Raw genomic sequence first — 12,094 nt, forward strand, 5'->3', positions numbered from 1 at the left:
CAGTTAGTTTTACCTCACCATTCCTATGCTATGTTTTCAATAGACAGTAAGCTTTTCAGAACTGAAATGATCCTGGATTTTTATTTGGATACTCAAGCTGGATGTTGATAGCTTTTTTTCAACCTAGCAGCCCTTTCTCAGGTTGACTTCCTACACGAGATGATGGCTGGCAAAGGCCCAATAATATCCCTGCACTGAAGAAAAGATGGAGAGCGCCATCTGAAGGCATGTCAACCCTTTGCAACCATCAACTTCCACTTGTTAAGAGAATCTGGATAGTGCAGATGCTGTCAAGCTTAGATCTAACCATGGGGGTCCTTGGTGCTTTCTGAGCTTGGCTGCTTTCTTTGCAGACGTTTCATGACCCAACTAGGGTAACTTCATGGAGGAAGGGAGGAAAGGAAAGCAGGAGGATGGGGGTCCTGTTGGCTTGTTCTTAGGCGTTTCGACCCAACTAGTAATCGAGTTACAGACTCTGTTGGCTTTCCCGAAAGAGAATCGAGGTCAAACCTGCAGGGCTCACCTTAGCTTTCTGAAGCTCTTTGAAGTGCATCTCAGCATTCACCTTGCCTTGAACTTCCTCGTGCTGCAGTCGGTCCATGAGCTGGGTCTGCAGGAGGTACTTCTTGTGTAGCTCCTCCTTCTCAACGGTGAGTAGCTGATAGGCTGCGATGTACTGCTGGAGGTGGGCCAAATACTGATCCCTCTGGTCCTGGAAGTCCTGAGCTTCGTGGGTCTTCTGATCCATCTTGGACGGAACAAGACCCAGTGAATGAAGATCTACTCCAACAACACGCCTTCCCACCATCTCCCATAACTATGGATAGAAGGCGAAGCTCTCCTGACAGCCTCACTAAGATCAATCTTAAACCGGATTAAGGAAGGGTGACATGTTGCCTCCTCAAGCTTCTCTCCCCCTCCCCAAAACCAGTTCTCCCCAGTTTTGAGGGCGTCTCAGCCATGATTTTGTGTTTAAGATGATCAATTTTGCTTCCCTCAAAATCTAGACCAGAGTGGCTCAACCTTGGCGACTTTAAGAGAGGTGGACTTCAATTCCCAGGGCTTCCCAGCCGCCATGGCACTCTGGGAGTTGAAGCCCACCTATCTGAAAGGGGCCAACACCGCGGCCCGTTGCAACAGTTGAATTGGATGACTTGGGTAGGTCTAGTTTGATTCAAAGGACCAGGGGTGACATGATAGTAGTCTTCCAATATTTGAGGGACTGCCCCAAAGAAGAGGCAGTCCAGCTATTCTCCAAAGCACCTGAGGGCAGGACAAGAAGCAATGGGTGGAAACTAATCAAGGAGAGAAGCAACTTAGAACTAAGGAGGAATTTCCTTGCAATTAAAACAATGAACCAGTGGAACAACTTGCCTCCAGAGGTTGTAAATGCTCCAACGCTGGAAGTTTTTAAGAGGAGGTTGGATAACCATTTGTCTAAAATGTTATAGGGTCTCCTGGGTTGGACTAGAAGACCTCCAAGGTCCGTTCCAACTCTGTAATCGCTATTTCTGTATTTCTTTAAAGACGGGGGGTTGCAGTGACAATCGACCAAGGGTGCTTTTGAAACCAATGGCTTGAGAGCAAGGAGCTAGAGTCCCACTTAGTCAAGAAATTCCAAATTCCCGTGTCAGGAAGCTGCGCTAAGCAGCCTAACCCCCCCCCCAAAATCAAGAGCCACCTGTGGAAAATAATTTTGCTCCCAGGATAAAAGCGGAAGAGCCAGACTGGACTCTGAAGTCCAGAGAGCCTTGCCTTCTCCTTAAAGTCCACCAGCTTCTCCTGGAGTTCACCCAATTTCTTGGCCAGCTGCTTCTTCACGTGCTGTTCAGACTGCAAGGCGTTCGTGATCTCCATGTTCTCGTTGGTCTGAAAGAAGGATGGTTCGAGGGAAATACTTACGACCACAATTGAGCCAAAAAATGTTATGTTGCCGAGTGAAAAAATGTGTTTGAGGGAGCTTCGCCCCGTTTTACGACTTGTCTTGTCCCATTTGTTAAGCGAATCGCTGCAACTGTTAAATTAGTAACGTGGTTGTTAAGTGAATCTGGCTTCCAACATGGACTTGGCTTGTCTGAAGATCGCAAAAAGGGATCACTGTGATGCCAGGACACTGAAACCGTCATAAACATGAGTCAGTTGCCAAGCATCACGTGACCGTGGGGATGCTATAACGGTCGTAAGCGTGAAAAACAGTCATAAGTCACTTTTTTCAATGCCGTTGCAATTTCGAACGGTCATTAAGCAAACTGTTGTTAAGTCGAGGACTACCTGTACCCAAATCAAACCAATGAGAGATGTTTAAGAGCCTCGGTGGCACAGGGGTTAGAGGGCAGTACTGCAGCTACTTCTGCTGCCTGCCAGCTGCAATTTGGCAGATTGAATCCCGACCAGCTCAAGGTTGACTCAGCCTTCCCTCCTTCCGAGGTGGGTCAAATGAGGACCCAGATTGTTGAGGGCAAAAGGCTGACTATGTAAATCACTTGGAGAGGGCACTGTGAAGTGGTATATAAGTCTAAATGCTACTGCAATTGATCTATCTCTATGTCAGTCTTTCTGTCTGTCTATATATCTATCATCTGTCTGCCCGCCCATCCATCCATCCATCCATCCATCCATCCATCCATCCATCCATCCATCCAATATTTATCTAAGAGCCGTGGTGCTACAATAGTTAGAATGCAGTATTGCAGGCTCTGCCCCTAGCCAGCAGTTTCATCCTAACCAACTCGAGGCTGACTCAGCCTTCCATCCTTTCCAAGGTAGGTAAAGTGAGAACCCAGATTGTTGGGGGCAAGAGGCTGACTCTGTTAAAGCGCTTCCAGAGGGCGGTAAAAGCCCTGTGAAGTGGTATATGAGTCTAAGTGCTATTGCTGTTGCTATTTTAGTGGCTACCTTGAGGGATTTTGGGGAGGGTGGGGGGAGTGAAGAAAGTTGAAGAGGCAAACACAACACACCTAAGCAAGAATCTTTTAGACTTCCTCTCTATAAATAGGCGGGCAGAGTTATAAAACACAGTCCCTGGGATTAAAATTCAGGGTTTAAATTTGGAAGGCTCAAAACTACCCCCCGCCTCTGCGGAGGTCTGGAGTTTTGGGCATAAGGCTCCAATGACGGTCATAACCCGAGGACTATGCCTTGGCCTTTGGGAGATGAGGAGGGAGAAACGCACCAGTTTGACGAATCCGTTCTGCAGCTCCGCCAGCTGCTCCTTCAGCTCCCGGTTCTGCGTCAAGGCCCGGCTGATGGTAGCTTTGTCGCTCTGCATGTTCTCCAGGATCTGCTGCTTGTCCACGTCCTCCTCGCTGTAGCGCTGTAAGGTCTTCTCCAGCTCTTGGAGCCGCTCCTCCTGCTCCTGGTTGAGCTGGCTAAGCTGCCCGTTGTCTCGCACCTGGGTCTGCCATCGGTCGAGCAGCTCCTCCTTCTCCTTCTCCAGTTGAGCCAACTCCTCTCGAAGGTGGGCTTCCGTTGGCGAGGGCCCCGGGGTGGCGGCAGGAGCAGGCGGAGTTTCCTGGGCTTTCACCGCTAGGGAATCCAGTGGGGGAAGAAAGGTGGCTTATTTACGGCGAACGTCCTAGGATCAAGCCAACTCTAATGGCAAGCCTAGTTGGAAACACGATGGTTCTCTAGAGCTTCCCACCCTCCTGTCCCTGACCACCATCTTGGAGCAAGCACCCAACGTGCTGCAGCGGAGGGATCTTTCCACCGAGATATGGACGTATGAAGGAAAGATTGCTGGATTTAGAAGATTTGTTTTAGCGTATGGCAATGATACGTTAGTCAGGAGACGACAATGCTAGTGCAGAGTAGTAGTTCGGCTGCCTAAGACTGCTATCTGTTTGGTTCACGCTGGCGCCTTTCCCAAGGTGCGCCAGAGCGGGGCAAGCTAGTTCCGCGCCAGAAACAAAAACGGAACGGCTTTCCTGCAGCGTCCTCTGAGGCCCCTCTCCTTCTGCCAAAGCCGCCATGCAAACGGGCCTTGCAACGGAGAAGGTCCAGAGCCGGCAGGATTCTAACCATCCGCATGAAGCGCCGGCTTCTCTCCCCGCTGAAGGGGTACCTATTTATCTACTCGCATAGAACATGCTTTCGAACGGCTAGCTGGGCAGGAGCGGAGGTGAGTGACGGGAACTCACACGGTGCCGGGACTTGAACTGCTTGGAGCAAAGACCATCTCCAGTGTCATTAAGTCACCGAGCCACCACGCCCCAATTTTAGAAAATGGTGAATCAGGTGACCGAAAGGAGGCAGTTGCGAACGCTGGCATTTACCTGACTGACTGCTGAGCAGCTCTGAGAGGTTCGTCTCCAGCTCCCCGATCCGAGTCTCACTGACTTCTTTCTCTCCCATCAGAGTCCGGACCTGCGGGAAGCCCAGTTGTACCAGCTTGAAGGGCAACCTCCAAAACATTAGAGATCCCCAAAGAACCTCACAGGTATAATAGTCCTTACCTGCTCGGAGAGGAGCTCAACCCGCTGCTGCCAGATGTTCCCTTCCTCCTTCAGACGCAGGACGTATTGATCTCGTTCAGCCTGCAGTTTCTGCAAGGATTCTGACAGCTGCTCAGCAAGGAAGAAGGAAAGAGAAGAAGAGTCGGGCAGTGCGAGTCAGACTCTGGATGACAACTGCCATCAAGGCCAAATCCCCAGCCTTCTTTTGAAGGCATCCCCTCTGGACGTCCACCTTACCTGGGCTATTTGGCTTTCTAAGTTGGCTCTTTCCTCCAGTGCGGCCTGCAACTGCTGAGCAGTAGCATCTGAGATCCCTGGCTGGCTTGAAAACTGGCAGAGGGGTTAAAAAAAAACAAACCACACGATTATCCAAGTCCTTTTTGATCCACCTTCTTCTCCTCCCCTTGTCCAGGAGAGATTTGTCAAGGTGAGCTCCAGGTGGTGCATTAATTACAGTAGTGAATCAGGGAGACTCAGGTGGCTTAGCATAGCCTATTTCATAGGGGGGGGGGATTGGAGGGGGGGGCTGGGAAAAGACTACAAGGAGTCAACGCCCCAGGAAAAAAAAATCAGGATCCAAAAAGATCTTGACAGACTTGAACAATGGGCTCTATCCAACAACACAAAATTTAATGTGGCAAAGCAAGGTTTTTACACCCAGGCAGGAAAAAAACAAAGGTACAAATACAAATTAGCTCTTAACTTACGAGCACAGTTGGGGTCAGAACTTCACTGCTAAGTAAGGCAGTTGTTAAATGAGTCGCACCTTGTTTTATTTTATTTTTTATTTTTTGCCACCGTTATTAAACAAATTGTTGCATTTGTGAATTGCATCAAATGGTCATTGTGATGCCCCTGTTGGAGACTGACTCTGAGGGAGAGGAGGAACAGCCGACAGGGAGTGGAAGTGTGGCTCCGGAGGTTGTGGAGGAGGCTGGGGAAGGGCAGAGGCCGGCTGGGCAGTCAGAGGAGGACCCAGGCCCATCCCTTCTCCATCCTAGGGCACGCAGGGAGGAGAGGATAAGGGAGAGACATCGTCTACTCAGGAGGAGAGGGCCTTGATCCTCTTCATGGGCTGCAACTGTGAAAACTGGATAAGAGGACGGACATGCGTACGGGCGAACACTGGAAACAAAGCGTGTAAATATCTCTAGTTTATAGTTCCTCTCTGACTTTGCCGTCCTTCCCAGTGTGTGTTACCTGTGGACATCCTCCAGCCCTTATCTTGCCTGGTTTGTGTTGCTTTTTCCCTTCGTCTTGTAACTGTGTGGGTGTTTTTTTGTCTTCCGTCAAGAATATTTGGAGCTTGGAAGCAAAGTGAAGGAATAAAAGGGGCTTCACCTGTTTTCTGTGACTGTGTTTGTTTTGTATCCCACCCTGGGTCACCACAGTCACAAAGCAAATACAGCTTCCCCCTTGTCAAGTTCACAAGTTTTGGATTCCGTGATCGTGCGAATGATGCAATGGTTTTCACAGTGCGAGAACCGGTTGTGAGTCATTTTTCCCCCCCCAGGGGTCATCGTAACTTTGAACGGTCTCTATAAACAAAATGGCTGAAAGAGTACTTGCAGTCACAATAACGCCGATACCTGCTGAATCACCAGTTCTGCCATTTCCAGTTTCTTGTGCAAATCTTCCACATCCAGTTTCATGGCTGAATTTTCAGAGATCAGGTTGCGCAGTTTCTCGGACAATTCCGAAGTCTGCTGTTTGAGTTCTTCGTTGGTTTTACTAGGGAGAGACAGCAGCCCAAGAGAGCCAAATGAAACCTTCCTTCATTTCTATCAATACCGCAATCACACTAAAGCAAAAAAATGACAAATCTCACCTCTAAACGCTAAAGGAAAGAAAGACGAATCTTACCCCTGCTTATACATTTCCAGTTTGAGGTTATCTCGTTCCTTTGCTAGCTCTTTGTTGTGCTGTGGGCAAAGAAGGAAAAGCCATCAAAACAGGCAATTTTTTTAAAAAAAGAGAGAGAAAGAGAAAAATATTTCACTGGAACAAATGTCTCTAAATAAATTTTTTTGCAAAAGTTTGCGGTATTCTCACTCCTGTGATGGGCACTTAACGGCCAAAATTATGGATTCTATATAAATTCTCCGGCATCTGTTGTTGTTAGATAAAATAATTCAGATTGGCTGGCTGGTCCAATTCCCTTTACTGCTTTGAAAAAAATAAAAAGTATGGATTTGGTGGGGGGTGGGGGTGGATTTAAACAAGACCCCATAAACTGCTAAGCAGAATTCGACAGCAAGTCAGCCCGTTGACTTCTGCCAAAGCAAAATTCAGCTAGGAAAAGCTGAATATTCCCCAGTATTCATCCCCCATGAAAATGTTTTGCCTTGTATAGCCAGAGCAACTAAGATGCTAACATCTCTGTCTGCGTTAAATGCCCCTTTCCTTGTCCTTGAAGGGTCAAACAAGGGTCTTAGCTGGAGAAGGAAGTTTATTTTGACTAAGATCTCTTGATTGGGGTATTGTTTACTACTTGATTGCTAGTGTGAAATTAACCTTGGAGTTAATCTATCCTGATCTGGGTGCTGATTGACAAAGACAAGGCAAAGTGTGTGTGATCCACGGAGCTTTTTTTTAAAAAATAATCCTTTATGTTCAGACACAGCTCTCAAACACGACAAACCCTCTGCAGTTAACGAAATGTTTCCTTTATTAGGAGTGCCAGCAGCCCCGGTAAAAAGTCTCTCTCTTACTCACAAGCAGGCTAACGAGTCTGTCCAGCAGGGAGATGAATACTTGTCTGCCACATCTATTCATCTCCGCCCCCCCTGCCTTTTAACCCCTAGCTAGGGTGGGGCCTCGCTAGTTGCGGTTGCTCTTCCTTCCCGAGGGCCGGCCCATAGATTTCCACTGCTCTCCTCTCCTCTGCCTTCTGCGCATCCGTGACTCAGGCACTGGACCCAGCTGTTCCTCCTCTTCCTCATCAGCCACCTCCAGACCTGGGGGCTGTTAACTCGCCATCCGAGGACTGATTGACAGCCCAGGCTCTGCCTCTATCTCTGACAGCTCCATTCTCTCTTCCCCCTTGGAGCTTCTCAGGTTGCCCTAATGCGGATCATGACTCCCACGCCGCCTCCTCCTCCTCATCCGATTCGGCTGCCAGAGGGGCCAACAGACCACAATAGCTTATTTCTACTTGCTTTGCAAGCATCTGGGGCAGGGAAATAGGCCTTACTTCAAAAAGGAAGCCGCGGTGTCAAAGAAGACAAGGAGAGAAGAGGGGAATGCCCTACGCTTACTTTCTCTGTCTGCTTCTGCTGAATGGAGAGGGAGGAGAGGGTGTATTCTACTTCTGAGACCCTCTGGCGGGATGATTGCAGCCGGGCGGCCAGGTCCTCAGCTTCCCCTGTCCCAGAAAAAAAAAACAAAAAACAAGATTAGGGCTGCTGGCATCCAAGCGCCACGTGAACCCCATAATGCCAACCGGATGCTTGGTAGCTACCACCGGGCTGCTAAGAAAAGCAGAAGTGGGTCCAATTTGATGCCAAGTAACCCCACGATCAAAAAGGAAAAGAAATGCAGCTGGGATACATTTAAATTCAAGCCTGTCGGACTGGATTTCTTTGAAGATGGGACAAAGGGATCCCAGGCGGTGGAAAAAAAAAGAACGCCAGGTCTCTAATGCCACCAGGTGATTAAATAAGGAAGGCGGCCAGGAGGAGCACTCACCTGTTTTGTGTCGGGCGGCCTGCTGTGTGTGGCTGAGGGCTGTCTGCAATTCGGACTTCTCAGAGACCAGGATGCCAATGGTCTGGATGTGGACCTTTATAAAGGAAGCCCGGGAGAGCGGGATGAGCTGAGGAACACTGAGAGAGCCAGCAGGTGACGGAACACAGCTTCCCACAAAACCAGGTGCTTCCTCCTGGGGGTTGGAGAAGGCCGCCAGGACTGGGATGGGAGGGTGATATGGCACCTACCTGTAATTGTTCTCGTAGGGTGGCTTGCTCCTTCGCAAACCTCTGCTCAAAGCCCTTCTTCTCCTGTGGAAACACGATTTATTTATGCTTCAGCCAGACCGGCAGTCAATGTAGCGTGCTGTCGTCCAGTCTTTAGCGCCATGTTTCTCAACCGTGGCAGTTTGGAGATGGACGGGTTTCGTTTCAAACCGTGGCAGTTTGAAGACAGAGGGAGTTGGAAGTCGTCCCATTTTCAAACGGCCACGGTTGAGAAACGCTGCTTTGTTATATCCAGATATTGCTAGAACTGCTTTGGCCCAGACATAGCATTTCAAAGCTTTCTACAGTCTTTCCACAAACAACTTTTCAGAAATGCTGGTGAAGCGGCTGAGAAACTATCCTTGGAAAGTGGCCTCTGTTCCATTGTACTTTTTACCACTAAGCTGGCATTCAGTTTTATTGGGAGGACTCAAGTTATTGCTATGCTAACCCATATCATCATCTTCTTTTAACAATCCCATAATCCCTTACCAAGTAGAGTTTGGGCAACTAAATGGAGCTGAGTGTTTACTGGCCGGATGCTCTTCCCGTCACCAATGAGGAGTCATATTCAGCAGTTATGTTCTCATTGTCCTCAGAGAGAGAAATATCTGTCTCTACCTAGGATCGAACTCACAGCCTCCTGATTGTGAGGTGAGAGCTGCACCTCTAGGCCACTGCGCCACTTCCATGCTAATCCATATCTGGCCTGGAAATGCATGCTAACATTGTGCTAATTAAAAAATTTAAAAAAACCAAACAAACCTAAATGAAAAGTCACAAGGTTTTCAAAAGAGAAAGAGAAAACCCCTCAGCTGATCAGACTAACCGGTCAATGTTCAAAAGAAATGCAGAATTATCTGCATCTGCAAGGACAGGAAGAAGCTGATACAGCCGCAAACAGCAGCTTTTACATTAAGAAAACGAATGCAAACAACAGGATGGCTATGAGTTGATGGTAAAGCCACACAACTGTGAGGAATTGAAGAACCAAAAAAAAAAGTGTGTTTTGTTCTGCACGCCTCAAAGACCTGTCCAGATGGAGAACTGGGGGGAACCAATCCGTATAAATTAGGTTGTAATTTTTAGACCTCTACCCTGGAGGGTAAATGCAATTTCACTGTCCCACAGGGTTAGAGGGTCTTCAAATTAACTAGAGGTAAGGCAGCTGAAACCCTCCCAATAATGTTTAGAAGGCAGGTGGTGGGGGGGAAGCAAAATAAAACATTATTAATTTTTTTTGGTATCTCTGGAATGTATCTTTCTCCATTACCTTCTCCAACTCATTCACAGCTTCTTGGTTCTGCTGTTTCTGCACAAGGAAAAAAATGGAGACAGCGAGGATCACTTCTGGAGCTAGGCAATGCTGTGTTAAGGCTTTTGTGGGGAGCAACGCAGCTCGGGCGTCGAAATCAGGACCAGCAGAAGCGCTGCAACCTGGGTCTCCCCAACCCCTGCCGTGTTGTAACGGAAGTGCTTTGGGGGGCGGGTACAGGGGTCCTCCACTTACAACCATTCGTTTAGCGACCAGCACAAGGGCCCTGAAAAGACGTGACTTTGGGACTTCCACATACAGGCAGCGTACGACACATGACCCAGCAGAGCGGGAGGGGGTGGAATGAGAAGTCAAAGGGGGAAAAAAAATGAGGGGGGGGGGGAGAATAAAAAAACAGGGCATGCAAACAAGCTGGAGAGAGCGACAGGACAAGGAGGAAGGTTTCAAACACAGCGAGGCCCCTTTTGCTACCCGAAAACAGCCCTTAGTTGCACGGAAGGAGGCAAGCAGGAAGAGAAGCTGCAACAAGCCATGAGACAAGATGAGCCACGTGGGCTTCTTCACGGTGCCACAAGAGAAGGACAGGCAGCCGGGCTCATCTTACATTTGGGCCTAGAAAGATCCGCTCTTGCTGAAAAGAGTCGACACGGTGAATAAATGAGGGAAAGCCGGGACTGTTATCTTGGGGCGAGCATGGGCTTCAGGATCTGAACCTGTTTCCACTCTCCCCGATTTGATGGGGTGAATTGAGTTTATGCCTATGGGTTCTAGGGTGGCGTGGTGGCTCAGCGGTTAAGATGCTGGGTTTTTTCGGCTGGAAAACTAGCAGTCCGGGTTTGAGACCCGAGTGCCATGCGACGGGGTGAGTTCCCGTCCTCGGCTCAGCTCCTCCCAAACTAGCAGTTCAAAAGCAGGCAAAGGCAAGTAGATAAATAGGTACCACTTTGGTGGGGAGGTAACAGCATCATGCTGGCCACATGACCGCAGAAATGTCTTTGGACAGCACTGGCTCGATGGCCTTGAAATGGAGATGAGCACCAGCCCCTCCAGTCGGCGATGACTAGAGGATTAAAATCTGCGAGGATTCCTTTGATCTTTTTTACCGACAACTCCTCCCTCTCCCCAAAAGCCCCTTGTGGGCGTAACCCTGCGGTTTCTTGTTACTTGGCTGCTTCTATTCAGCCCATCCTTCCTGATTTTGTGGCAAATTTCTCTCCTGGCAAATATCTCTGCCTGTCCTCCAAGCTGGCCCTTTCTGACAGCTCTGCTACTAAAGGGCTGAAGAACTGACTTCCATGGATGATGAAACTCTTAATAGTATTAACCTGTCAGAGACTAAGGTTGGGATCAACTTGATCTCCAACCGGGGGTGGGGGCTGAACGAATTGCCTGCTGACCTCCATGTCAAATTAGGCCCGGTAGGACCTAATGGGGAGATACTCAGTCAGCAATCAGCCAATGAACTTTTCACACACAGGCTGGGTGTGGAAACGTAACCCTGAACGAAGTTTTCATTGGGATTCCTGAATTCCAAACAGGACAGTGACTGTTGAAGGATGCCAATTAATTGATTCATAGGAACGCACACTGCACACCTTGTCTTGTGGCACAGTGAAAGGATGGAGGACCTTACAGGAGCCCAGAGAGCAGAGAAGAGTAGCCAGCCAAAGCCAAATCAGTCGATCTAGTTAGGTTCCTTACCAATTCCTCTATCTCTGCATTGAGTTGTTTGTTTGTTAAATTGCTGGAGTCAAAAGCTATTGCCAGCTCCTGGTAACGAGTCTGATGGGGCACATGCAGACAGCCAGAGGTGGAAGAGGAGGAGGAGGAGGAGGAGAAGAAAAGGAGAGAGAGAGAAAAAAGGGAAAACACTTTTTTTTTTAAAAGAGGGAAAAATTCAGTAGTTTTCTGCAACCTCTCCTCAACAAATGAACCCCAAACCCATCTTCCTCTGAAACACATACTAAAAACTTCACTCCCTAAAAACTTCCTAAAAACTTCACTCCCATTTCAAAGTCAAGGCAGTCAACCAAGCTATGCAACCTTGAAAAGTCCAGTTTGTGAGACTGGGCTGAAATGTTGGTCCAAATTCTACGCCTTTTCCCCTGCCAAGGGGACATATCTCTTGAGCTCAAAGCCAAGCTCTTCTAGCAGGGAAGGAAAAACCCAGAATTCCCACAAACCAGCATGTTCCTTAAAGGCACTGTAGGAGCTGCAGTATGTGGCCGACACATCGTGGAGGGATTGGTTACAAAATAATGGCTAACGGGACAGCTGGAAGGGTGGACCTACCGCCATCTCTTTCATGTCTGCAGAGGGCATGATGTTTTCTCCGTTGATGTAAGTCGTAGTCTGCAAAAGAAAGGTTAAGGGTCGCAATAAGGATCTGGATTCTGTTTCCACAGGTTGATCAA

The 12,094-nt window shown here is 48.5% G+C and overlaps 2 protein-coding genes across 8 annotated transcripts in view; one reads left to right on the forward strand and one right to left on the reverse strand.

Moving 5' to 3' along the window:
* The window catches only part of COQ4 (coenzyme Q4), a 143,395-nt gene that overhangs the window by 86,532 nt on the left and 44,769 nt on the right, over positions 1–12,094 (forward strand). The gene's annotated exons all lie outside the window — the stretch shown is intronic.
* GOLGA2 (golgin A2) overlaps positions 1–12,094 on the reverse strand; it is a 31,559-nt gene that overhangs the window by 6,974 nt on the left and 12,491 nt on the right. For 4 of the 7 annotated variants that reach the window (XM_087944059.1, XM_087944056.1, XM_087944058.1 and 1 more), the window contains 14 exons: positions 11,973–12,032; positions 11,382–11,462; positions 9,678–9,716; positions 8,387–8,449; positions 8,139–8,232; positions 7,709–7,815; positions 6,315–6,373; positions 6,041–6,182; positions 4,689–4,781; positions 4,452–4,559; positions 4,272–4,362; positions 3,173–3,525; positions 1,756–1,869; positions 524–748 (listed from right to left, as the gene is read on the reverse strand). In XM_087944059.1, the coding sequence (XP_087800185.1) occupies positions 524–748; positions 1,756–1,869; positions 3,173–3,525; positions 4,272–4,362; positions 4,452–4,559; positions 4,689–4,781; positions 6,041–6,182; positions 6,315–6,373; positions 7,709–7,815; positions 8,139–8,232; positions 8,387–8,449; positions 9,678–9,716; positions 11,382–11,462; positions 11,973–12,032 (1,629 nt within the window). The remainder of the gene's footprint in view (positions 1–523; positions 749–1,755; positions 1,870–3,172; positions 3,526–4,271; positions 4,363–4,451; positions 4,560–4,688; positions 4,782–6,040; positions 6,183–6,314; positions 6,374–7,708; positions 7,816–8,138; positions 8,233–8,386; positions 8,450–9,677; positions 9,717–11,381; positions 11,463–11,972; positions 12,033–12,094) is intronic. The other 3 variants (XM_026689542.2, XM_087944060.1, XM_087944057.1) reach the window with 1 other exon arrangement.

This window comes from Notechis scutatus, chromosome 15, assembly GCF_049901735.1.
Source record: "Notechis scutatus isolate UNSWTSFEM ecotype Mainland chromosome 15, rNotScu1.2, whole genome shotgun sequence".
Lineage (NCBI taxonomy): Eukaryota > Metazoa > Chordata > Lepidosauria > Squamata > Elapidae > Notechis > Notechis scutatus.